We start from the raw sequence: 27,791 nt of genomic DNA on the forward strand, positions 1-27,791 counted from the left end.
AAAAAAAAAAAAAAAAGAAAAGGGGAGGCTGAAACAAGGATTTCACTCACATATGTCATTTGAAGAAAGAGGACTGCCAATGTCAGCTTACTTATTAGTTTTTGCAGAAGGCATGACAATCACACTTACTAGTTTTTATTCATGAGAATAAAGAACCATCAATTTTTGTGCGCCTTTGCAAATACTTCTAGGGCATTAAGCAACCAACAAACCTCTAGTTCAGGGATGGTGAACTTTCTCTTAAAGGGTTAGATCATAAATATTATGGATTTTAATGGTCTTTGTCCCAAGTATTCAACTCCTTCCACGAAGGTATGAAAGCTGCCACAGGCAATACCTAAAAATAAGCATGGCTGCATTCCAGTAAAACTTGACTTGCACAAATAGGCTGGGGGCTAGATTCTGGCCTGTGGGTCATCATTTGCTGGCCACTGGTTTGATTTGTATGTAACGCTTTAAGAGGCAGAAGCAGGTCTAGGATGGGCACTGAGGCTTTTACCGGAAGTGATGCTGACCTATCTGAAAAGAAATGCCTACCGTGTGCCAGATAAAGCATTTCTTTGCCTCTATAATCACAGGTATGAGGCTGCTAATGCCACGTCAGAGAGACAATCACACAAAGACGACAAATATAGTGGAGGCCTTCCTTTCTAGACAACAGCAACAGAATTCAAACCTCAGTGAGTGCTCAAGAGAATAAAAACAAAAGAAGACAAGAACGGGCTGTTCCTATAATATACAAGTCCCATGAAAGGGAGGGAAACCATCCACCTTCTCTAGTGATCGCAGAAACACTTGTAAGATATCATTTTCTATTTATTATATCAGCAAAGTTTTTTAAGTGAAATATCAAGAATTTAGAGAATATAAAACAGGAATACTCATTTTATTGGTGAGAGTATAACTTGTAATGTCTATCAAGGCTTAACATGCTTATACTAGAGGCTTCAGATCATCAATGGCAAAGGTTCACTCTCTGGAGACCCTGAACCAAAAAAAAAGTTCTAGACCTAGAATAGCATAGAGAACAGAGAAGTGGAAGTGAGGTTCCTCACTCCAAATTTTACAAGGCCCCTGTCTGCAGCTGTGTAGCAGAGTTTTCGCGGTGACACTTCTGGTCTCCTGGGCCCCGAAGGATTCCTCTATGAGGAAAGTAACCAGAGAGAGAAAAGACGAATGCAGACATCTGGGGCCTTCTGATGCCATCTTTGGTTCCCTGTGAGGTGATGGCCCTCACCCATGGCCCATCCATGGCCCACCAGGGCATTCCAGACAGATTCCCCCTCAAAGATGAAGTAACACCTGCAGGTTACCAGGCATTTGAGAAAACATGCTAACATGAAAGAAATCAAAATGCACTCATAAACAGAAAGAAAGGGAAAGAAAAAAAACAAAACGTAAGGGAAACAGAAACAATACAGAAAACAAAAAATGATGTGATGATACTGTCACAGTGGAATAAATATCTGACAGATAAGCCAAGAAATAGGCCAATTCATAAAACCAGAACAAGAACAGGATGCTATTTAAAAAAATAAACAAATAAAGGAAACTTGAGAGAACAAGCACTTCTGGAAAGGAAGACTAAAATAGAAGAATTAACACATTCAGTAGAGGAGCTGCTTAAAAAGCTGTAGAAATCTTCCAGAAAACAGTGCAAAAAGATGAACAGAAGGGTAATAGGAGAGAAAAGTTAAGAATAAAGAGAGGATAAATCATCATGTAAGTGCAAATTCCAATTTCCTTCTAAAAGGAAAAGTAGGGTAGGGGAAGGAGCGAGCACTATCAAATAAATAGTTCAAGAAAACTTTCCTCACAAGAAAGAAGTAAACATCCCAATGAAAGGAGTCCATGAAAGGGCCAGAATCGGGATGAAATATGGCCCACACCAGCTCAGAAATGTCAGAACACAGGGGAGAAAGCCAATTCCACAAGCTTTCAGAGGGGCCACAGGTCACATCCAGGTATGAGAAAGTCCCTGGACTCCCCCAAAACAACACTGAAAACCAGAAGTCAAAGAAACCTAGAATTTTAAGCCTAGAATTTTACATTCAACTAATTTTACATTCAGCCAAGACACTGGCATTATTCAAGACATAGAATAAAGATATTTTCCATTAACAAGATTACAGATATCAAATCATCGAGTTGTGTACTTGAAACTAAAATGATGTTTTATGTCAATTATACCTCAATTTTTTAAAATGGCATTTTCCAACATTCAAGAAATTTCAAAAATACTCTCCCCTTATATCCTCTCTCTGAGGAAACTACTCGAAGAAGAGCTTCACCTGGATGAGGGAATAAACCAACAAAGAGGAAGACAGGAATCCAGGGAGGAGGAGAGGCCACTCAGGACAAGGGAAACAGGCAGCCTCAGGATACAACTGAACAGCAGGTGCAGAAAGCCACCAGGCCAGACTGCAGCAGGACAGAAGGCTCTGGGAAGAAAGGTGTTTAATACAAAATTTATCTGTGATAGACTCTCCGATCTATTGGGCCATATGAAGAGGGGTTCTGACGGAAAACCTTAACGCTGAATTTCGGTAAGGCCAAGGATGTTTGTCTGTTTTGTTCACAGATATATTTCCAGCACCCTGAAAGTGATTAGGGAATATTTATTTTTCCAATTAATTAAAACTAAGAAATGTAAGCAGTAAATTACGAACTCTGAGAGAAAACAAAAAGATGCATCAAAAAGGCAATTCAGCATCATGCTATTTAACTAGATGGCTAAGCAGTGTCTTTATAGAGTAGAGTAACAACAGCAGGATGTCAGGGTTCTGGAGGATGCGGAGAGGAAGCGTCTGCGGGAGAAAGGACTGGCAATGGTGCAGGATGGCAGAGTATGATGTAGATTTGCAGGTAGTGTCAGGAAGCTTAGTTCCCATCTTCCATTACAGAAAATCAGCAGATAATGCTGAAAACCGCAAGATAAGGAAAAGCAAGATAAACATGGTAATGAGAAATATGGTAATATGTAATAGAAGAAACAACTAAAAGGGGTTAAAGGTATTTGCATTTGGAGAAGCTAAGTCAGCGACGGGGGCAGGAACAGAGATGTACAGGGCAGGGGACGGTGGCTGTTAGGAGCCCATGTTATTTGAGTTTTAAAATGATGTACTTATTTTGATAAAAACAAAATTAAACCTAAAAAAAAATGTTTATACTTTAGGTCTAGCCATTCTATACCTAAGAATTTCTCCCGAGAAGAATCAGAGATGCAGAGATTTATGTTCAGTACAATGATCTTTGTAATAGGAAAAAGGGGGTGGGGATTTAAAAATAGGGATCTAGTTAATGAAGTAAGATAGTATTATATAGTTATTTTAAAAATAAAGCTTTCAGAGAATAAAAAAGACGAGAGAATGCTCCCTTAAAAGTCAGGATTTAAAAATTACAGAGTACAATTGTTGTTTTTATGTTCTACATGCATAAAAAAAAGAGGAGAAATGAAAAACCATGTTTTAACAGTCATGTACTCTAGATAACAGGATTACAGGTCCTTTTTATTTCTTATTTATTCTTTTCTCTATTTTCCAAATTTCCTACAATGACTTTACATCATCCTATCAAGCATTTTTATTGTGTTTCAAATTTTTAAATCAGAAAAAAAAAGAAAACTGGAAAACAGTTCTTGGTATGTCTCTAGAGAAAATGATCTCATTTGGAATATTTAATGGTAAGAAAAAAATTAAAGGGCGATTAATACATGACAGCAAAAAGACGACCAAAAACATCAAAACTCACAAAACAAAATATGCTTGGCACCTGAAACATTTGCAATCATATCCAAACCACCAAAAAGGTCCTGGCTCTTAGATTATCTTCTCTCCTGAGCTTAAACTATTCTTATCTTTAAAAACACCCCATGTGTGATCTTTCTGTGTGATGTTAAAAACACCCCATGTGTGATCTTTCTGCATGATGTTTAGTAAAATTCTATCGTCCCGGCATCTTTGAACGTGGACTTCAGGTTCAAGCCAGCCGGGGTCTGAATCCCGGCTTAGGCTCTCACCACCAGCTTGGGCAGATTTTCCACCATCCCCTACCCTGACATGCCTTGCTTTTCAATTGGGATGATGATTTTGCAGGTCCGCTCTGAGAAAGGAATAGTAATACACTTCAAAATGATTATTTGTGCCTGGGACATAATAACCCATCAATACAGAGTGGCTGTTTTTGGGGGTCTACTTTGTAAACACTCACAAATCTGATCTGTTCAGCCACAGTAAGGAAGAGACACTGTGTACTCATCCATCCACGGACCCCTTCTCTCAGACTTGACGTTGCCATGTGCACCAGGTCTGAGAATGGGTGAGAGGAGACGGGCTTCAAAGACCAGTACCGCAGTGATGAGCTGGCCTTTGTCACGGGTTTACAAATGCATCCTTTACTAAGAAAGCAGCTGTTTCAAAGGGAATCAGACCAACTTGGAAAGGATGCGTGAGCTCTCTTCTACAAAGAACAAATAAAGGTTCAAGAGATACAAGAGGTGTGCAGCAATGAAGTAACACGCCATACTGTTGGAAAGTAAATGAATCAGAGCTGTGTTGGCTGGACCGGCATTTACCGAGGTCAGTGCGACACCCCTACACAAGGCATACCTAGGTCATGATTTTCATTCTAATTTCATATAATGCTTTAAGTCTTCTCTGTAGTGTCTTCAACAACTCTGCCTTTAGTTTCTACTGTCAAAATCTAGAGAATGGCCTGTGAATTGTATAAGACTGATGAATCACAGACCTGTACCCCTGAAGCAAATAATACATTATATGTTAATAAAAATAAATAAATAATTTAAAAAAAAACTAAAGGATGGCAAGGTAGGATGAAATTTGAAGGATGGGGAAGGTATGCACTGTTCTTAAGGAACTGCTGAGAAGACAAGAGTTGGTAAAAGGTTTCCTGCATACTTAAATGTGGCAAAGGATAAGATTATGAAAAGTTAGAAAGTTTGCCTGGTCATTCCTGGCAAAATTCTAGAGATGATTATTAAACAGACGGTTTAACAGTACTTAGAATACCAACTAAACTCTGTCCACAACTCCCCCCCTGCTCCTTTGTAAAAGGGTACTAGACCAGGAATGGGGAAAATGGTGGAATGTCCTGTGACATGACATCTTGACTTCAACCCTTTCATAATATCTTTGTGGGTAAGATGGGAAAGTGACAGTCTAACTAATTAGCTGTATTTATACCGGGTGAGTAATGATACAAAAAAACAATGTTGATCTCTGGACCCATGTCAACTTGGAAGCTGTCTCTAGTGCTGACTGAAAGCCAAAATAGAAATACTGATGGCCCATTTGGAAGAAAAAAACTAATAATTCAAAAGACAACAAAAACCTTCAAGGGTCAATATAACATTCAAATATTTAAAAAAGAAGCAAAATAATATTGAATAGGAATTAAGGGAGAATTCCATACTCTGGGAATATAAATAAAGCATGAGTTGCCAGGAGGTGAAAGAGGACTAGGGATAGGCAGATTATTGGGCTTAACACTAGTCCATACAGAAAATACTGGAGGGTTTAGTCCCGGAGTCACAGCAGCAGCATGCTGTGACTGTTGAGCCCTCAGGCTGCATACAACAAGCCCGGTGTGTAGGATCCCACAGCGAGGCCCCTCTTTTCCTCCAAGCTCTGGATTACTCAGTTTCTGGAAGAACAGACAGAGTTCTGGCTTCCCACGTAAGAGCCGAGTACTGCAAACTGGAGCATGCTCAGTGGAGGGCAACCCGAGGAGAAGGGATCCAGACACTGCACCAGCAATGGACTGCTGATGGACCCAAGGGTAGTGAGGACATACGGCCTCAAGACGAACGTGTTGCAGGACACATGATCCACGTCTGCAAAGATGAGTAGGACCTGCTCTGGAAGGCGAAGCCAAGACCAGCAAGTGAAACCACCAAACAAGAGTTGCCCTGAATCTAGGCTGTTATCTGTCAGAGGGGTTGAGCCCTACCAGGGCCCTAGTCCATAGGGGTGCAGGCTGGGCACTGCACTCCAGGGAACACCATTTGTTTGCCGGGACCAAGGGCCAGCAAATTTTTTCTTTTTTAATTTTTTTCTATAAAGGGCAAGATAGTTATTTTTAGCTTTGGGGGCCATAAGCTTCCACGACTTCCCAATCCTACAGCAGTAGTACCAAACAGCCATGTAAGGACGGCAAATGGGCAAGACTGTATTTCACATATGTCTTTACAAAAATAGGCGGTGGACCAGATTTGGCCCATGGGAATATAGACTGTGATGCAAACGTGGCCCACTGAAGCTGTGTAACATCTAGAATCGTTCAGATAAGGCTGGAGGATCGTGCACCAAGGATTTTGGAAGGTTGCTGTCTCTCACTTTGGAGGAAAGATTAAGTCATCCTCATCTCTTTTACTTCTAAAAGTCCATGAAAACCTGGCTATGAAAAAAGAAATAGAAAAACCGGATGCTCTCACAGTCAGGTCTGACAGCAGCAGGCTTGGAACCCAGACCTCCTGGGTCCTGGTCCTACACTCCTTCCCCAGAGCTCACAGCTCCTAGCCTGGAACCCCTCAACTTGGTGGCCAGCTGACATTCTGAAATCTTCTAAATGCCAGCTAGCCAATCACTAACCAGTCGCCTATTTCTCAGAGACCTTCCTGCATTGAGGTCCATGTCTTTGCTGCCCTGGCAACACACAGAGAGAACCCGGCAGCCAGGGGGATATGTGTGATTCTCCCCTATCGAGACTAAGAACAGTTGGCAGAGAGCGAATATCATCTACAGAAGGGAGGATTATAGAGCCTGGGAGGTGGGGCCAGACCTTCACCCCATGACTCCATGTGTCTAAGATTTCACCCCGAGTCAAGGGGAGTAGAAGAGTTGACTCAAACAGTGAGAAAAGCTGGACCCTGGATCCAGATATACCATTATGACTTATTTATCCAAGTACCATCTTTCAGGACACATTAAGCTAAAATCAAGAACCCGGCGTAGGCCAAGCCTCACAAATACCACATAGGACTAATGACAACTTCACTGTGGCCTTCTGAGGACTCGAGGTCACACAGCAACATCCCCAAACCTGAGGATGATTTGTGTAAAAACAACACTCCATTCTTCAACAAGAGTTTTATATTTGAATAGACAGGAAAATATATACAAGAAATTGATCTCCCCCAACTGTACCCATTCCATGACCAAAAGCTCAAACCCCACCCAAAATGTGTGATCCTTCTGTTAAAGTCTTGACTATATTTAGCTTATTCTTTGAAATGAATAGAACCTGCCCCTACTCTGGTGCCTCTAATACAATTCTGAAGCTCGTTAGCTTCGGTTAAAAGGTCTGTGGAACAAAGTTACACAGAGAGCCTTTTAAAACCATTTGCTGAAACAACATTTTGATCATTATAATAATGGCCAATATTTTCCAAGCACTGGGTGCCAGCTCTACTTATGCACGTTTTCATGTGGCTTCCCAATGTCCCGTGAGCTCATTTCTGTAGTAGAGATGAGGAGCTGGAGATATGACCTCCCTCAATGTGCCGGCCCCCGTCATACTGCTCTTGGAACTCCGATTCGAACGCCAGCAGCCTGAGCATGGAGCCTGTATGGCCGTGTGCTGCATACGCCCGGGTCTCATCATGATCCCTCTGCATGGAACAGCCTTCCTCAGGTACCTTCATGGCTCCCTCACTCACTCATTTGGGTGTCCGTTCAGTGTCATTTCAGAGAGGTTTTCCCTGACAATCTGCCCAACTGGAAACAGTACCCTCTTTCTCTGCTATCTCCTCACCTGGTTTACTGCTTCATTTCCAATTTTTTTCCCCCGGAAACATTATCCTTTCTTGTAATATAAAAGAAAAACGCTGTTTATAAATTCTTCCCTTTGAAAATACTACCCTTGGGGTGCCTGGGTGGCTCAGTTGGTTAAGCGTCTGCCTTCCGCTCAGGTCATGATCTCAGGGTCCTGGGATCGAGCCCTGCGTCAGGATCCCTGCTCAGCGGGGAGTCTGCTTCTCTCTCTCCCTCTGCTGCTCCCCCTCTTGTGCTCTCCCTCAAATAAATAAAATCTTGAAACAAAGGAAAAGAAAGAAAATGCTACCCTATTATTACATAGACTCAAAGACAGAGATTATGGATGCTTTTTATCACTGGTAGCCAAGAGGCATGAATACTACAGCTGAACGAACCCCTCGGCACCCTTAGATGACAGGTCAGCATGCCCAGCCACGAGCAAGCACTGATCATGGGCTTTCTTGGCCAACTCAGTGACTACTAACAGCCTTCTACTTCAAGGGAACAGAAGTCCTCCCTACATGGCACAGCCATGGGCCAACAGCCAGCCACCTTCTTAATCCTCACAACATTCCTGGAGGTACAGGGAAGGCAGTTTCTCTTCAGCACCATGTTATTCTGTCTGACAGGGGCCAAAAACGTAAGGAGAGAACAGAGCTCATAACTGTCACCTGGAGGACACCCAAATGGGATCAAGAGAGCCACTGAAGAGAAACCACTGGACTTTCAGTCAAGTGGTCTACTAAATTTCAGGGTCAGATACCATCAGATTCAGCTTTTACTAATCTTCTCTTTGCCCCAATCCAAATGAACCCTGAAATAAAGTCCTAAATATTTACTTTGTTCTTCTGCTAATCTTGCCACAACTTGTACTGCTTATATTAACTATACTTAATGAAAGCAATTATTGAGAAAGTTCTATTAGCATAAAGTTTAGACAGGTTAATGACTGTCTTCCCGTGAGAGCTGAGCTCTGCAGCACAGGAATTCCCCTCCCTACTTTGGAATGAGAAGGTACAGCGAGGGGTCAGGCACAGTTTCCCGACTTCTTCAGTTTGCTGTGACAAGGGCTCTATGACTTCCACCATATGATTATGAAAATTCTTTGGGGCGCCTGGGTGGCTCAGTCTGTTAAGCGTCTGCCTTCGGCTCAGGTCATGGATCTCAGGGTCCTGGGATTGAGCCCTGCGTCGGGCTCCCTGCTCATCGGGGAGTCTGCTTCTCCCTCTCCCTCTGCCTCTTGCCCTGGCTTGTGCGCACATGCTCTCTCTCTCTCTCAAATAAATAAAATCTTAAAAAAAAATTCCTTCTGTGCCAGTTCCTATAGGTCACTCCTACCCCTATCTTTGTCCCTAGATGGCTATAGAGTTTGAAGGTCATTCCCAAGGCCAAAAGGCCAAGCAAAACCAACAGGTCCTCTTGAACTAGTGTGAAAGCAGCTCTAGGTTGAGAGTCAAGACAGGAATTGTGAGCACTGCCAATACTCCCTTCCTTCTCCTCCACTGCACAGTGTGGCTCTTCGTTCACAACAGAAGCCCTAGTGTCTTGCCTGGCTGCCTTTCCACGGCCTGGCACCATCCAGGCACTGTTGGTTGTATAAGATACTCAACTGTGTTCACCATATTACATTTGTGCCTCTTCCCTTGTCACAAGGTCTTAACCCCAAAGAGCAGGATCTGTAGGTAAGTGGGGTGAAGACACTGTACCAGGCTCTCAGATGCATTAACTTACTGCATCCTCACGGGCACCGGAGGACAGCTGGGGCTCAGTGATGGTAAATAAGATGCCAAGTGCGAGTCAAAAAGGCTCCAGGAGTTCGGGTCAAGTTGTCTAACGCCGGACCAGGTCTAGCCTGTGACTACCAAGCGGCTTCCAGAGATCCCTTTTCCCAGGTCCCTATACTATTTTCTCTATAAAATACAGCATTAGGACTAGGTAGTTTCCATACTCAGTAAGCACTGACCATCTGCTGCTACCCTCTGGCTCACAGGCCAAACTCTGGGTCAGGTTAAGAAGTGCATGTCCCAATGGCCAAAAGCTTTTTTGCACATGATTTTGTGCCTGGTCTTGAGCGTTTCCCATGTATGAACTCACAATCCTCACAACAATCCCATGGCACAGGTACTTTATGCCCATTTTACGGATGAGGAAACTGACTGGGTTTACCCAAGGACACACGGGCAGGAGGTGGCAGGGCTAGGGTTTGAACCCAGGCTGTCAGGGTCCAGAGTGTGTGTCGAAACCACAATCCCACGGCTGCCGTTCAAGCTTGTCCCCCCACAGCGGGGAAGCTTTAGCACAAGGCCTTCACTTGACGCTCACTGTGGCTCTTCTGTAAGGACTTTCACGAGCCCAGTTCTAGCGGCACGGGGGTAGGGAGCAAGTTCCCACCGTTAATGTGGACTCGAAAGGCTCACCAACATGGAACATCAGGACAGCTTCACACCAGCTAATGGTGTAGCCGGCCAACTCTGACAAGGCAAATCAAAATGCAGTTTCAACCCTCCGTCGAGCCCAGACACGAGCCCCTCCACTGGCCCTGCCAGTACTACGGGTCCTCAGCTTGACATGAGTGGACTTGGGCGCTGGGATCCTGCCCCTGAGATCTGCTGAAGGGCCACACGGAAGGAGGGAGATGGAGAGAGGAGACCATTCTGGACAGTAATGAGGAGGACGTCTGCTGCCCAGAACGGTGGGGCGGCTCAAGCCCTCTCAGCCACACCACTAATTGGATGCCTCTTTGCTTCCTTTTTAAACTCAGCAAACCATTTCAGACCACCTTCACCACACAGATTTTCTCTCTGCCTTTTCCGAGATACACCAAGGAGGAAAAAACATCAACAAAAACTAGCAACTGATTTTCATTTAGGTCTCCTAATTTTAGAAGTTATGGATCTGCAAAGCCAAAAGCAGAGCTTAAAAGAAAATCCACCAAAACCCCACAAGTTTCCATACCTAAGGAACGGTTTTAACCACCCAGAGATATATACAGTCCCCTGCCCTCATGGAAACAACTTTAATTCTACAAGTTTTTCGAATTTTTAAATCTCAGGCTCTAGAATGCCTCTTTGAAATATGTGTCAATAAGAACAAGTAAGGGATGGAGTGGCAGAGTCAAGGGAGTATCCGTGGGATAGCATATGCCATGCCGTGGCTGTGGAATGTCTCCTGAATCAATACCATATGCAGGCTGATAGCACACTGTATACACACACCTCATTTAGCCCAATTAGAGCAAGTGGGATGTGTCGCCTTCAGATTAAAACAAACAAGTCTATTCCAGTTATATCCTATCTCTGATCCACAGAACAGCCCCGGGTAGAGGCATTTCCACCCACAGAAGTAAAGCCCATACAAGTTCCCAAGGTCAGTGCCGCAGTGCATGTTCCTAAGGGCTCCTGTTCTTCACCACCCTCAGGTGGCAGGGGAAAAACAGCATTCCCCATAGGGATACATACTCTGACCTTTTTTTTTTTTTAAATAAGATTTTATTTACTTATTTGAGAGAGAGAGAGATAGTGAGAGATAGCATGAGCAGGGTGTTGGCAGGGGGAGAAGGAGAAGGAGATCCCAGGACCCTGGGATCATGACCTCAGCCGAAGGCAGACGCTTAACTGACTGAGCCACCCAGGCGCCCCCATACTCTGACTTTTTGAAATGAAAAAAGCCATGTACTCCTTGAAGTGTCAGTAACAAGTCCAAAGGCATTAAGATTAGTGGGTTCCTGCTTTTCTGCAAGGACTACTCATTCAGAGCAATCTCTATTATAGCTCGTTAGAATTGTTTAAATCCTACTTACATAATTAGCCACCAAAAATCACAAATCCAATTATATTATGGAACCTTAGTTTTCAGAAAGTGTAGCAAAGCAAAAGCATTTTCCCCTTTGAATAAGTTAGCAGTCAACTTTCCAGGTGCTTTTGGGAATTCCTAAAGTATTCAGAAAAATGTCAAAGCAGGCCAGGGGCAAAAACAGTGATCTAGAACTGACTGTGTGGTCATCACTGTTGTGATAAAAGTTCTAGGACAGTGGCTGATCTGATGCATGTCCCGGAGAGGGAGGAGTGCATTCAGCTGGACACCTATGGGGAACTTGCTATTTGCCAGGCTCTCAGTTAGGTACTGGGTTCAAAAGAAAAATGTAGGATATCTTGCCCATGCCTTCAAAGAGCTTAGAGCTTGGCTGTAGAGACAGATGAAGCATGGGAAGGTCCAAGGATGTACACAGCAGTGGTGAAAACATAAAGCAAGGGCACCAGAAACCTCTGGGGTTGGAGGGGTCTCTATAAGGCTTTTTATGGGAGACAGTGCTTTTAGAGAAGTCTTGAAAAAGAGGATAATTAAGAGCCAGAAAAATGGAAGGGCTGAGGACAGGAACATGTAAATGTGTAACGGCACGAAGAAATAGCATGGTGTAGGCGAGGCTAGCTCCCAGTGGGGCTGTGGCACATTCAGCCTGAAGAGCAGCATTTAAAATGGGAGAAGAAAGGTTAGCCTTCTCGGAGCTGTGTCCTCTGGACCCTCAAGGAAAGAAAGTTTGAGTCAGGTTTAAGACAATTCTGGAAATCCAAACCATAATGTGACATGTGTCTGTGGTAGTCATACCTATTTTATCCGCTGCCTGGAATCTTTCTAGGGACCCTCCCCCCACCATGAAACCCTGAGGTGATCAGGATGCATGATCCAGGCATACCCAATCAGAATGTCATTGAGTGCTGTGACTAGATGATCAGAACCCTCCCCAACAATGCTGCCAGAAACCTAGACCCCTCTGTGACCATTTCAACCACCACCCCGAGAAGATGGCCTGAGAATGAAGTCAACTCAGAAGCCAATACAGCTGAGCTACTTGAAGATGGTCCCCATGTCTGTACCCAGGAGGGCTGAGCTCAGTCTCATCTTCTGAACTAGCCAACTGCATGGGCCCCCAACTCCCTCTCTGTTTAAGTTTTTTGTTTTTTTTTTTGGCCTCTTTTAAGAGATTATTGACAAATATATGTGTTTCCTGCTAAGCCTTTAAGTATTGATAAAAAAGGTCCATTTGGGAAGTGTAAGTTTAAAGCACTCAAATGAAGTAACATATGTGAAAATATTTTCTAATCTATAACAGCACTACACAAATACTACAATATTCAATATCAATGGTGATAGTCGAATAACTAGTCAATGCAATTTCCATTGTTCCATCAACAAAATTAAAGCTCCATCAACGTGGCTTTTAAACTGTAATTAACCAACGCTCATTTAGTGCTGAATTTGTACCAGGCATCCATTCTAAGTAGTTTACTTAATCCTCATCAACAACCCCCATGAAAACAGGCACTACTATTATTTCCCCAACTGTACAGACAGATGAGGAAACAGAGCCATAGAAAGGTTCAGAACGATGCCCAAGGTCACCAGGCGTGAGGTGGTGGAGCTGGGATTCGAACCCAGGCAGCCTGGCTTCAAACACTGCCTTGCGTGAAGTCTTTCATGGCCTGAGCGCTGGAACCGATGTTCCAACTTCCTTTAAACTGATATTCCTCAACACGTGCCTTGCAGCAAAGCAACCTGCATTAACATATGGCTACTGTCTTCACAAGATCCTGTCTTTGCTGGCTTATTTTCTCAATAAAGGCAACACCCAGTCATGATGACAGCTCCTTCCCGGTCCTCTCGCATGGTCCCCACTGTCCTCCTCAGGTCAGCTCCACCAGCCATGGGTCTCTAATCCCCCCTTCCCTTGGGCGTCATGCCCATGTCTCATTTCAAGCCTTCTTTCCCCCACTCAACTCTCACCTGGCTTCCAGTTGGACCCCCTTTGAAGCACCCCACTTCCACATGGCCATTAATTCTTTTCTGAACATATGGGTCTCATCTCATTATCCTCCTGCTTTATTTAGAGCCTCCTCAGCTGTCACTGCCTACAGAACAAATACAAACTCCTGAGTTCTACACTGAAAACTCTCCACAGATTCCCTCAACCTACCTTTTTCAGGATCGTCTCCTTTTCTACTGCTCCAAATAGGCTGTGTAGGTTGTTTCGTGCTGAGAAGTAGATCTTTGGGGACCTGTGTTGTTTTCCTTAACTTAATTTACTCTCTTGTGTCTTGATAATTATATACCCTGCTTAAAGTTAATAAAATAGAATTTCCTCTAAAACATTCCTGTAATTTAAATCTACTCTCTCAGACTACTTTGCCACCATTATTCTGAATTAGCAGCTCTTTCATAAAAAGAAATAATTACCTTCTATATAAGCAGGAGTAAAATGCCTGTTGCCAAAAATTGACTGGTTTGGATCCAGGAAAGGAGTTTCTTAAGGTCAGCATCCCAAGAGCCTCCTGGGAGTTTATAAAAATCTCTTTCTTGGAGGTCTCAAAGATCAGTTGCAAAGCTAAAAGTGGCTGGGGCTGAGGACTTGCCAACAGCCTTGCGAGCAAGAGAGAAGGAGGCTTTATGCCTCGGTTGGCCCATCAGCTGAGCCCAACATCCTAGGCATCTTTCTGCACTGGTTGTATGTGGAACACCAGATTCCAACACTACCTCGTAAGTCAGAGTTCCTCAAACACACCACACAACTGACATTTTGGGCTAGATAGTTCCCTGTTGTGGGGCTAGCCTGTACACTGTAGAATGTTTAGCAGCATCCCTGGCCTCCACCAGATGTCGATAGTACCTCCTCAGTTGTGACAACCAAAAATGTCTCCAGACACTGCCAAGTGCGGCTGGGGTGGGTGGCAAAATCGCCTGCAGTTGAGAATCAATGCTGTAAGTACAATGCTCAAAGGTCAACATCACTTCTCCTGAATTGTATTTTTCGTTCTCTTCCTCCTCCTGCCCTCCTCCTTCTCCATGATAAAAATCAAAACAGCCTGACCACACAAAGTTTGAAAACCACACCAACAATGATACACGTTTTTCTAGGAAGATACCAAAAGAATTGTTTCCGACAAGTAGCCAAGTCTTTAGTGCTGCCCTTACAAAGAATGAAACAAAAAGCAACGTGTAGATGGGAGAAATACAGTCGTTTCTCGCTCACATTAATAAGAAAGCACCCTGCAATCTCCAGTCTGCCCTGCTTCTCGGCAGCATCTGGGGTGTCACAGACTGGCCGTTAGCTGATCCCCCAGAAAGCCACCTGTGGAGCTGGGCAGGGGGCTGGAGCACTTCAGGTGCTACTCCCAACACAACAGATACCAGGGGGACCCAAAGAAGAAACAACACCTGTGCAACTTAATTTCAAGGTCCATTAGCAGCACAAAAGGGGGGAAAATTGCCCTTCCAAATGCAAGTCCTGAAACTCAGCAGGGACATTTTTCATTTGCAATTTTTAAATGGTGGAATAATAATTACGGTTCTTTTTATTGAGAACAGCATCCAAGCTCAAATACATTGCACTTCACCAGCACATACTGGAAATATACTGCATGTGGCTACTCACGTTTGGGAAACGCAGGCCTAGCTAACGTTCCGTGTAGGCTCAATATTAGAAACCAGCCACTGGAGTTGTGCCTGCACCTTCGAGTCTATGACTGTGTTTCCCAAATGACCTTGCAATTGTAAGTGAGCGTAAGGCAAAAGCAATGTTATCATTAAGCGGTGCCTTTCAGCAAACCCTCCATGCTGGCCAGTTATTCAACTAATGTTGAAAGACAAGAACTGGTTCTTTTAAGTATAAATAAATAAATGCGGAGGTACGCAGGCACTCATGCCTTCCCCCAACTGATGGAGAGAGAGGCACAATGTGCCCAATCCCCGAAATATTACAATCTAGAGTTGTAACCATCACCTTCTAGGAAGGCTCCACAGCACGGAAGCATCTGTGGGAAGCTCAGACACGACAGGCCAAAAAAATAAATAAAAAATAAAAAATCCTACTTCATAGGTGGTGTTTGCTAAGGTTTGAGAAAGGGAAATGAGATGCCAAGCCCAACTTCCAAGCAAATCCACAGAAGCAGAAATGGAAAAGAGGAACCAGAAGGAGAAACTCCTTTTAGCAGTGAAACCACATGCTGTCCCCTCCGGCACCATCCAATCCATGTGGGCATTTACTGAGTACTTTCAACAGTTAGGCTTTGAACAAGACGCTATGGGCAAAACAAAGATTAAGTGGATACTGCCGGGCCTCAGAAGGCAAGCACTTTCAAGATCACACTTTTTTTTTTTAATTTTTTACCTTTCCCTATGTTAGCACATGGCAAAGAACTCCAGATCCAATGCTATTCACTCTGTGTCATAATTTAAGATCATAAAAATAGAGAAAAGCAGAATTGTTTTTTTCCAAAAACAAAAGCATCATTCTGAAAGGGGATAATTTTGGTGAAGAAACATTCAAGTTCTTTCTGGGAGGAGAAACTGATTTACTAGGCGACTGGTTGAAGGATGGGGATTTTTTTTTTTTTTTTTTAATCTGGGTTTTAGTTTCTTTGATCCACCTTCATCTTCAGCAAGATAAACTAAGCTCAAAAATGCAGTTCAAGCTAATTCTTGATTTCAATGAAGGTCATGTCCAGCTAGATTTCTCTAGGGGAACATCCCTTTCACATCATCAAAAAGCCCAAGAGCGAATAATTTAGAAAGAAAAGCCATTTTGGATAAAAGGTACAGAAAACACAGCTCAACAGAGGAAGGGCACACACACACAGAGCTATCCCTAAAAAGAAAATATATTTAGGGAACCCTTCTTCAACTGCCATGGTACCCAATTTAGAAGCAGTTTAGAGTCAACCAGAAGATATATCAGCAAGCAATAAGACACAACAGTAAGCAATCAGAAACATCAGTGAGCAATAAGACAACAGAGTAAGCAGTAAAGACACACCAGGGAGAACATTTCTGAGCAATTACCACATGTCTTAATGCAAAAAGAGAGAAAGAAAAACTTCACTCAGTCAGGATTGGAACCCTATAAAAATAAACTCTCTCCCAGCTCCAGAGCCATTTCTGCTATGACAACAGGGGTTTGGGGACAGTTGGGCCATGGCTGAGAGGGCAACAAAAGCAATAAACGGCTTTTTCCTCAACAAGGGCTAACAAACTTAAGTTCTTATCCTTATTTTTGGCACTCTAATATACAGACAAGGCAAAGAGTTTAGATATATGTTGTTTAACCGACAAAGTATAAAGCCCCCTGCCCCCACCCTCTAGGGGAAATAAAGGAGGATGGCTCTATTCTCTGTTTCACATCTATGTCTGCCGTGCCCAGCAGTCTCTCGAAGGGAGGAATGCACATGCGCACAGAGGGACAAGCTTGCTTCTAAACAGGTTGGCCACAAAAACAGACCCTTAAGATACAGAGACCTTCCTTACTAGACAGGTTATTAAATATCCCAGGAAACTGTCAGCTCTCCAGGAACCTCTAAGAAAACGGCAGCATATTCTTTAAAACTTGCCCATTTGTGATGATTTACAAATGAAAGCAAGGAAGACAGAGCCAACACTCTTCTCTTTATGGTGCTTGGTCTTAAGCTGAGCTCAAGGGACTCCAATACCAAAGGTACCCCCCACCCCTCAAACACTCAAACTCCATAAAAAAACCTGTGAAACCACTAACTTCTCCTAGATGTTGAGAAGACTGAGTAAAACCATGTCTCTCTGAGGGTCACAAACAGTAACTGGTATTTCCTGGATGGTTGCTGGATGTTAGTTTCCTCCCCTTCCTTCCAATTATTTTCGGGGTCACAATCCATTTCTAGGAGTCTGTATCTCTTTCATGAGGCCCCTATGCCTCAATCCTACCCACCTTCAAAATGTACCTTCCTGTGAGAAGCCTGATAGCTACCCCCATTTACATGGCCACCGTCTATGGGATTTTGTGCCTATAGATTATTTTCCTAATTGGCCATTAAAAATTTCAAAGACAGAGTGTCTCACAAACAAAAGATGCAAAGGAGGGAGAATGAGATTAATTATCAGAGGCACAACTCTAAATCTGCTCCCTCCTCCCGCCCCCCCCCAACCCCACAAAACACACAAAATCCTTTGGTTCTTTAAATATTAGTAAAAACACAGTACCAGTGGCATGGCGAAAGGAGACCCATCAGAGCCAACAACTTAGAGAATGTGCTCAAGAGGTAATGTGTTAACTGAGTCAACTAACTCACTCAATACATGGGGCTGGGATCCCACTGGAAAGAAGTAGTCACCAACTCCCTCCCATGTCATTCCTGGAGGTCGACCTACAATTCTGGACCCGGGTACTTGGAGCCCAGGCAGGGTTAGTCTCCCAGTGAGCCCGGCACAAACAGGACAGTCAGTGGTAGCAAGATCCCTCATCAGGCAGAGAATGACAACAGACTTGTTTACACGGGTTGTACAGGACAGAGACGGTAGGAGGCGGCAAAGGTCAAGGAGGAGCACCCCACTCCACCTCTGGAAATAGGACAATGTAGAACTGCCATGAAATCAGATAGGACCTTTCCAACAGCATTTTCTGCTGGGGACAAGGGTGGAGGAGTGGAGCCCGGAGAGGCATGGGTTCCATTTATTAATAAGCAGCTCAACACAGTGGGAGGTTTTCTTGTCTAATTACAGAAGCCGTTGGAAACTGCAGGGAAGAGAGGCTTTATGGCCCAGATGACACTGCCTCTGTGTTGTAATTAAAAGTTATTTTTAATACCTTTCTTTGGTTGGACACTTTGGATTATTAGAAATATATTTTGTAATTTAACACTTGCTAAAGGGCAAAGAACAGAACAGAAAGATAATACAACAAGCTTGCATAGTGGGAAACAATTAAATGTTTTGACACCGGGAGGTAGAAAAGGAAAAGAATCCCTCCCACTTCAGTCCGGACATTTCTACAGTACAAGTCAGAGGTAGAGAGAAACCAAAAAGAACACTAAATTTGATTTTCAAAGTAGCAGAAAGCAACCCAGCTCCTTATTTTATCCATTAAGTAGAGACTGGATACCCCCACCAGGAGTGCAGACAACTCATTTACAACCGTTCACCCGAAGCATCTCATCCTAATCCTCAGGCTCTTTGCTTTGTCACTCTAATGAGAGCAAGTCCTGGCTCGGCCACAGGGACTCGAAGGCCAACCCCAGGGTAGTGCAATGGGGGCATCCAACGTAAGCTATGGGCAATCCAGGCTGTGCGTGATCTGGACTTTGTTTTTAATCTATGCTTCTTCTCTCATCCAAGATTCCAGTTTTGGGAAGGGGCTAGACAAAATGCATCCCAGTGAGAAATGCAGGGTGGTGTCCAGGAGTGGCGATAGAAGCAGCCCAAGATCAGGCAGGGGCCCTTTATTTCATCAGCCCCATTTCTAGAATTTCCATCTCCCCATGTACACACAGGATGCATTTTTCTGCAATGGTGACTTCTTTAACAACAGGAAGGAGAGAATCTCTTGTATGGGACAGACTTTCGAAACTGATGAAAATGGGAAGGAGAAAGGACCTCTAACTGACATGAGCTTCCCAGATAACCTCTCTATTTCACTTATCCATGCTATGAATCTTCTCATTAAAAGTGAATTCGAGAAGCTCATTATGTGAAATATGTCACAGAAACCACCAGATATTACACATCACGATGGGCCTGTAAAAGTCTTTTAACACATTAATCAAAAGTAAACTTAAAATCAGCTTTAGAGGGGCCATACCAAGTTTGATGGGATTTATATCAATAAGAACCACTGTGCCCCTTTATCCTTCCCCCAGGTCAAAGCATGGTCAGCCTCCACGTCAGGGCACACAACCACCATTCTTACCTGCCACATTAATTTTCTCAAGTGCAACCAAGCTGGGAACAGCTGTGGTGGAATTGGTCGAGTTTGTCCCTGTGCCATTGATTACAAGATTGTCCACCTTGGACTCCAACTTTCCAATGCGCTGCAAGATATTATCCAATAGCACGGCAAGAGTTTTCTTCAGATCTGTCAAAGAAAATGCAGATAGTTAAAAAAGTCTTCGGCCTCTGTATGTTTGTCTGGTGCGTTTTCTCTCTCTCTCTCTCTCCTCCTCCTCCTCCGTCTCTCTCTGACATGAAGAACAAAAAAAGTGGCACAGTCAAGAAGTACTGCTTGAAGACGTGTCTGAACAAACCCTATCTTAAAGATGATGGAGGCCATCTTCGAGTGGCCCAGAGAGTACAAAACACATTGGTCTCTTCTGCCATGCGAGTTTGGCAGTAGGTGACATAAAATTACTCCCAGGCACTAGGGCAATAGAGAAAACTTGGTGTTACTTAGCATCCTACCAAAGCACTCTATTAAATTCCTTCTTCTTAGAGCATGATGCTCTGACCTATAGAATGACAATCCCAAAGTGCAGCGAGGTCTTGAAGTACCTTCTGGATCAAGTACATTGTTATTTTCAGTGTTCTATATTCCAGTACATTCCAATTTTTTGCCAAGTCTTTACTTCTGTTGGTTATTTATGGTAATACTTAAAACTACGGTTCCAGATTCTAACTCAGATGTAACTACAATGAGATTTAGAAAGATACCTAAATTAAGACCAGATTCATTCATTCATTCGTTCAGGAAACATTTATAAAACAACTACTATGTGCTAGGCACTGTTCTAGATGCTGGGGATATTCTCTCATTTAAGAGTTGATTCTAATGGGGTGCCTGGGTGGCTCAGTCGGTTAAGCGTCTGCCTTCAGCTCAGGGCATGATCCTGGGGCCCTGGGATCGAGCCCTGTGTCAGGCTCCCTACTCAGCTGGGAACCAGCTTCTCCCTCTCCCTCTACCCCTGCCCCAGCTTGTGCTCTCGCTCACTCTCTATCTCAAATAAATAAAATCTTAAAAAAAAAAAAGAGTTGATTCCCTTTTTCACACACCAGACTGTGGGTTAAATGCTGCACTTCTCTCTAGACAGACATTTACCTTCATGTATACATAAGCGTTTACTAAGTTTGAACACAAGGTATTCCACACACACAAGAAGATTAATTAAGCCTCTCTCCTCTGGAAACTCATAATCAAAGAAAGATATATTGACCTGCACATGTGAGAAAAGCAGAAGGACACCAGGCTAGCCATCCATGTGAATAGAATTCAGCCTCATGAATGAATTGGGAGTGGTTCAGGGGAGAAGAGCACCATGTGGGGAGCAGGATATGCAAAGTCCTGAACTGAGATAAATGCAAAATTGCCACTTTCCCTTGTACTGGGAACAGGGCAAACTTGCTTTGAGTAGGTGATCTCACCTGGCCAGGAGAGAAGCACACACCAGATTAATTCACCAACCCCAGAACGCAGCCAGCCAACCCTGAACCTTGGCCAGAAAGCACTCAGCCTGTCCTATTTTGTCAGGGGGAGAGGGAGGTTGTCAGAACAGAAACAAAGGTGTGTAACGAACTTGGAAGTTTGTGTTGTTGGCGGTTTACAGATGGGAGGCATGGCTGGAGCAGACTAAATACTGCAAGCAGAAAGCAAACCCACACCTCTCTCCTCAAAGTCTGGTGCTCTCCGCTTGACATAAGCGCAACCTCCCCACCGCTCTCCCCAAACGGATCATCGGACTTCTTCACGATGTTAACCTCTGAAGTGGTTCGTTCCTTCATTCTAACAAACACCCGACCAGGGCTATTTCTCACTCTTCAGCCCGTCTCTTCCCTACAGGTAAGAAGAACTGGCCACAACATTAGAGCGACAGGGCTAAAAATATTATAGCAGAGAAGGGCACAAGGGATCTAGTGTTTCCTGAATGCCTATAACATGCCACACACACAAATCTAAGAAACCCCACGTTATCTTCACCTCCTCCGGGTAAAATGACTTCATTTTACAGAGAACACGGAGGTTCACAGACATGAAGTAACCTGCTCACAGTGACAGAGATAATAAACTGGAATGGGGACTTGAATAGGGTTGGCCTAATTCCCTGATGCCTCAGCAGCTCAGCCAGAAGTCAAGAGTCAAGGTAGAAAAAGAACCCAAGTGTGAAATTCAAGGTCTTTCATCCACAGCACTATGGTTAGGGGCCCAGACTCTGGAGCCCAAGTTTCTCAGTTTACGTGCTTGTTCTCCACTGTTTCCTTATCTGTCAAGGAGTGCTAAGAATAAATCTACCTCTTTGCATTGTTATGTGGACTTCATGAGTTAATTTTTACAAAATGCTCTGAACACCACTTGGTACATGATAAGCACCATATAATTATTGCCTGCTACACATATAAATAAAAAATATCTGGGAAATGCTCTCATCCTTCCTTAAGAAATCTCTTCCTGAGTGATGGAGGACTTTTATCACTTGATCGAAGGGTCATGAGCTCACTCTCCTCCAGGAGCTGCAGTCCCGTGGTCAGCGTGACTCACAGTCTACCCCTGGCTCATCCTTCGCTGGCAGAAAGAGGAGCCAGCCACCAGCTTTGCTCTTACGGTGCATCTGAAGCATCAACTGCTTCTCCAGAATTCTGAAGATTGCCAGAGGCTGGCCATGCGGACAGAGGCAGTGGTGCCACTGGGAGGTGGCTGCAGTATGTGACAAAACCACCCCTCAGATACAGGATATCAAGCCCCTCCATCTCCAGCCTCGTTGCCTGAAGGTCCTATCACCAGCCAAGCAGTCCACAGGTAAAAATGACATTTAGCTATTACCAGCAATTGAGATGAGCTAGACACAGAAGCCCTGGACCCCTAGGATGGGTTAAATCAGGCTTTCTCAGCTTTGACCCTATTGACACTTTGGGTCAGACAATTCTTTGCTGTCGAGGGATGTCCCGTGCATTGAAGGATGTTGGGAAGCACTCCTGGCCTCCGGCGCCTGAATGACAGTAGCAATCCCTCTATGTGACAACCAAAAACGCCTCCAGACATGCCAATACCCCAATTTGAGAGCCACTGAGTTAGGTATATGCTCCCAGCCCTTTCTTCCTCACTGCCCCTTTGTACAGGTGAGGTGTGAGAACAGTCACTGAACTCACATTCTGTGTGACCTCCATTCACTAAGGTTTTGGAGGCACTGCTACAAATATATACGAAGTACAATGAAGGAATCAGCCCTTCTCCCTACAGGAGCTGACAGAGGCCCAGCCTGTGCTGATGGTCTCTCGAGGGCTGGTAACCTTCTGCAACTTTTTGTCTTTTTGTTAAAAGGCAAGAGGACTATGGGACAGAGCCCCCCAACCCATAGTTATGGGTGGTAGTCACTGGTGGGACACACCCTAGGTAGAATACAGAACTGTCACATCAACCTTAAGAAGAAACAAACAAATGGAAAGATAGTATATTCCCTGCTCACGGATTGGAAGAATATTGTTGAAATGTGTTCTATTCTGCCCAAGGCAATCTATAGATTTAACGCAATCGCTATCAAACACCAACAATATTTTTCACAGGACTAGAACGAATCATCCTAAAATCTGTATGGAACCACAGAAGACCCTGAATAGCCAAAGCAATCTTGAGAAAGAAGATCAAAGCTGGAGGTATCACAATTCCAGATTTCAGGATATACTATAAAGCTGTAGTAATCAAAACAATATGGCACCGGCAAACAAACAGGCACATAGATCAATGGAACAGAATACAGAGCCCAGAAATAAACCCACAGTTGTATGGTCCATTAATCTATGACAAAGGAGGCAAGAATATGCAATGGGAAAAAGATAGGCTCTTCAAGAAATGGTGTAGGGACAACTCGACAGCTACATGGAAAAGGATGAAACTGGTCCACTTTCTTACACCATACACAAAAATAAACTCAAAATGAATTAAAGACCTAAATGTGAGGCCTGAAATCATAAAAACTCTAGAGGAGAGCACAGGTATTAATTTCTCTGACATTGGCCATAACAACATTTTTCTAGTTATGTCTCCTGAGGGAAGGAAAACAAAAGCAAAAATAAACTATTGGGACTACACCAAAATAAAAAGTGTTTGCACAGTGAAGGAAACCATCAACAAAACAAAAAGATGACCTACTGAATGGGAGAAGATATTGGCAAATGGTATATCTGATAAGGGGTTGATCTCCAAAACAAATAAAGAACTTCGGTAACATACCCCCAAAACCAAATAATCAAATTAAAAAATGGGCAGAAGACATGAATAGACATTTCTCCAAAGAAGACATCCAGATGGCCAAAAGACACATGAAAAGATGCTCAACCATCACTCATCATCAGGGAAAGGGAAATCAAAAGTACCATGAGACATCATTACCTCACAGTTATCAGAACGGCTAAAATCAACAACACAAGAAACAACAAGTGTTGGTGAGGATGTGGAGAAAAAGGAACCCTCATGCACTGTTGATGGTAATACAAATGGATACAGCCACTGTGGAAAATGGGTTCCTCAAAAAATTAAAAATAGAAATACCAGTAATAATCCAGTATACTGCTACTGGGTATTGACCCAAAGAATAGGAAAACACTAATTCAAAAAGATATTCGCACCCCTCTATTTATTGTGGAATTATTTACTACAATAGCCAAATTATGGAAGCAATCTAAGTGCCCATGAACAGACAAATGGATAAGAAAAATGTGGTGTACACAAAGGAATACTACACAGCCATAAGAAAAGATGAGATCATGCCATTTGAGACAAAATGGATAGACCTAGGGAGTATTATGGTAAGTGAAATAGTAAGACTGGGAAGGACAAATACCTTATGAAAAAAAAACAAAAACAAAAAGCAGAATCAGACCTACACATACAGAGAACAAACACCTGCCACAGAGGAGGGCGTGGGGGATGAGCAACATGGGTGAAGGGGAGTGGGACAGAGGCTCCCAGTTATGGAATGAGTAAGTCACAGGAGTAAATGGCGAAGCATAAGGAATACAGCCAACGACATTGTAATAGTGATGTAACGGGACAGGTGGTAATTACACTAGTGATGAACACAGCATAATATACAAACTTGTCAAATCACTAAGTCACACACTTGAAACTAATGTAACATTGTGTGTCAACTATACCAAAAAAATGTCAAAAAACAAGAAGGCAGTCTTCCTCAATTCCTACAATACAGTCACCGATAAGGGTGACCTACTATCTCTTCCTGACCTCACCTACTAGAGGGTGACCTCTGTGACTACGTGACATGGTGCGACTCTGGGAAGTCATGATGATGAGAAGGATGCTGACGTTCACCATCCCAACTATGCTCCGAACTGAACCACCACCACCACCGACTGAGCTCTATGTGTCAGCTGCTGTCCTCAGCACCTCTCACGGGTTACTTCACGGGGTCCTGCCAAGACAGTATGAGGAACGTATTACTGTTCCCATCTCCATTTTATAGATGAGAAACCACAGCACAGAGAGGTGAAGTAATCTGCCCCGGGTGATTGCAGATCAAGGGTTCCATCTCAGACAGTCTGGTTCCAGACCCAATGGCTCTTACCTACTGTGCCATACTGCCTCTGAAGAACCTCTATGGACCTGCCAGCCAGCAGGCATCTCCGACCTGCTGCTTCTGAGCACATTTATCGGGGATTAACCTCTGCACTTCTGCCACGTGCTTTTGTTAAATCATATCCCAACCATCCTCAAGACTCACTGATGGCACTGTTCTGTGAGCAACTCCCACACTAAAAATAACGAAGAGTCCGCATTTCCCTACTTTCTGCCTCAAAATGAAAATGGAATATAAAGCAATCAAAAACCCTGGACTCTCTAGGCACTTTACCTGGATAGACATGTTTTCTCTTCCAGTATGAAAGAAAAGAAGTTCATCTTCAACAAGCAGCTGTTTGAGTCACTATTTCAAGACAGTTCAACACTTATGCCAATAAAATGCACAAGGGCAAAGATGATGTCAAGCCCATCTTTGTGTCTACCAACTGGCACACTACGTACTCAGTTATGTGTGTGTTACATAAGTGAACAGATGAATAATAAACCAACAAATAAATGGACTATAGTCTTCCCACCAATAAGGCGAAGGAAATCATACCTTTCTAGGTGATGAAATTATTTCTCACCTTTGCGTTTTACATTTAAACCAGCACAGCTGTTTAATTGCAATTTTAAATACCAGAACATTTTTGTGTTTTAGTCTTAATGATAATCCATTTATCCAATAAGGCTGCACACCCAAGGATAATTTCTATAGAGCTTAATAAAGAAATTAGGGCAAAAATATTCCTTCAAATTCTAGTGTAACATTTTTAAATTTATCACTGTGTTTTACAGTTATTATAGCAGTAAAATGTGTCCTCAGCAGGATTACAATTTTCAATTACTAACAGGCTTTTAAAATTTTGTTTGTGCTTCAAAGCCTTAGCCATAAAAATTTAATCCCAACATCACTACCGCAATTCTGTATTCCTAAAACTTACTGTACATGACAAAGATGAGATCAAAGCAATTGAAAACATTTAAAATGTCCTTCTGGGGGAAGTTAGCTTTGCTTTCTATCATACTAGAAGTGCTTTGATCAAGGGCGAGATCGACAAAAATCTCAGAACAAGTGCCCTGACAGCTTCTGTGAGTTTTCATTTTCAGAAAGCATGCCTCCAGGGGGTGAGTAGGGGCTGGAAGATGCTGCCACATTCTTGAGCAGGACAGCTAAGGCGATTTCACTGCCAGCTAGACGTGCCTCCAGAGCTGGAGCCCATGGAGATAGGATTTCAGGACAAAGGGGGGGTCCTGCTGGTAGAAAAAGTCTATCAGTTTATAGGTCTACCGGTTAAAGCTGTGAGACAGGGCAGCAAACCCCAATTGCCCAGATTATACAGGCAATCAGTATTTGAGGAATGACCCAGAAAGGCGGCACTTCGGGCCTATGCAAGCCCACCCTGTTCCCCTGGGACATGCTTCCAAAGCAGTGGTTATCCAGCCCGCTGTCCTCCAGGCCAACCTTCACCAGGCTTTGTCCTCAAAGCACTCCATCAGAATCTGTAGAGCCCACGAGTCAAGGACTCGGGGCACAGCCACCACAGGCTACATTGAAGGTGTAGCCAGCATGATTCACTGGCACAGAACCAACCATGCAATGAGCAAGGACGTACATCTGAACTGCAAAAAAAATTATTTGCATCTGGGCTTGCTCCTAATCCAAGTCCCTCTTCACCACGGCGGCCTCCAGAGGCAGAGCGCCAATGAGGAGCAGCTTCATGTGCTGCTTGGGAGAACCAGCAAAGACAGGGCGCTAATGAGAAAGGAAGGTGTTAATGAAAAAAGAATTAGCCCCAACCTCTCCTTTCCACTGACTGCCAGAATGTCAAGTTTCATCACTTATATATTTTTAATTTCACAGTGACCTTTCCACAGAAAGACAATATAGTTAGAGTAATAAGCAAAAGCCAGTCCATTCATTATGTACAAGGACACTGTAGTGTTATTTATTATAGATAAGAACTGGACACTACCCAAATGCCCAACAAAAAGATTAAATTACATATGTCCATCCATTCATAAGACAGAATAAATCACTAGATTGGAACTCAGGGAGGGCAGAGCAGGTGTCTTGTCATCTCTGTTTATCACCACCGGGTGTTGTCAGGAGCTCACTGATTATTTATTGAATGGATGGTTTAAAAAAAAAAGTGTATGGACATTAAAAATATCTAATGGCATGAGGAAATACAACAAAGAAGAGTTTAAAAAGCCATATATGAAATATTCCAATTTTTTTAAATGACGTGCATTTTAAAAAAGGACTGGAGGGAAATCAAAATTTATCTGGGTTTGGGGATAGGGAGTATTTTACTTTTTATTCTTTCTTTCTAAGAGTACAAAAATGGGCGTGGCATCATCCTTGCCCTTGTGTGTTGTACTGACAGCGTCTTCTATCTTGTGCTAAGTAGTTTGGAAATGGTGACTCACACAGCTGCTCCCGTTGAAAATGAACTTCTTTTCTTTCACGTTAGGAGAGAAAGCAAGCCTACCCAGGGTCAAGGACCGAGAGACGCCAAGGTTTTTCACTGCTTTATAGTCTATATGCTCTCCATTTTCTACATTCACAGTACTCTGACAATCAGGGAGGCTTAAATGCTATTTGAATATACCTCCAGTGCAGTGAATTCCACCCTCCCCAAGATACTGGCCCAAGTACCTGATGTCAGGTAAGAAGATAACCCCCGGCCCAGATACAGCTCAGTGATTGACCCTCACTGCCTTCC

General features: G+C 43.4%; 1 protein-coding gene across 8 annotated transcripts in view; it reads right to left on the reverse strand.

Annotated features, from left to right (window-relative positions):
- Window positions 1–27,791, reverse strand: part of MGAT5 (alpha-1,6-mannosylglycoprotein 6-beta-N-acetylglucosaminyltransferase) — a 332,440-nt gene that overhangs the window by 176,486 nt on the left and 128,163 nt on the right. For all 8 annotated transcript variants that reach the window (XM_081814571.1, XM_081814572.1, XM_081814568.1 and 5 more), the window contains one exon: window positions 19,474–19,638. In XM_081814571.1, the coding sequence (XP_081670697.1) occupies window positions 19,474–19,638 (165 nt within the window). The remainder of the gene's footprint in view (window positions 1–19,473; window positions 19,639–27,791) is intronic.

This window comes from Leptonychotes weddellii, chromosome 3, assembly GCF_054177405.1.
Source record: "Leptonychotes weddellii isolate Sample4059 chromosome 3, ASM5417740v2, whole genome shotgun sequence".
In the NCBI taxonomy this organism is placed as follows: domain Eukaryota; kingdom Metazoa; phylum Chordata; class Mammalia; order Carnivora; family Phocidae; genus Leptonychotes; species Leptonychotes weddellii.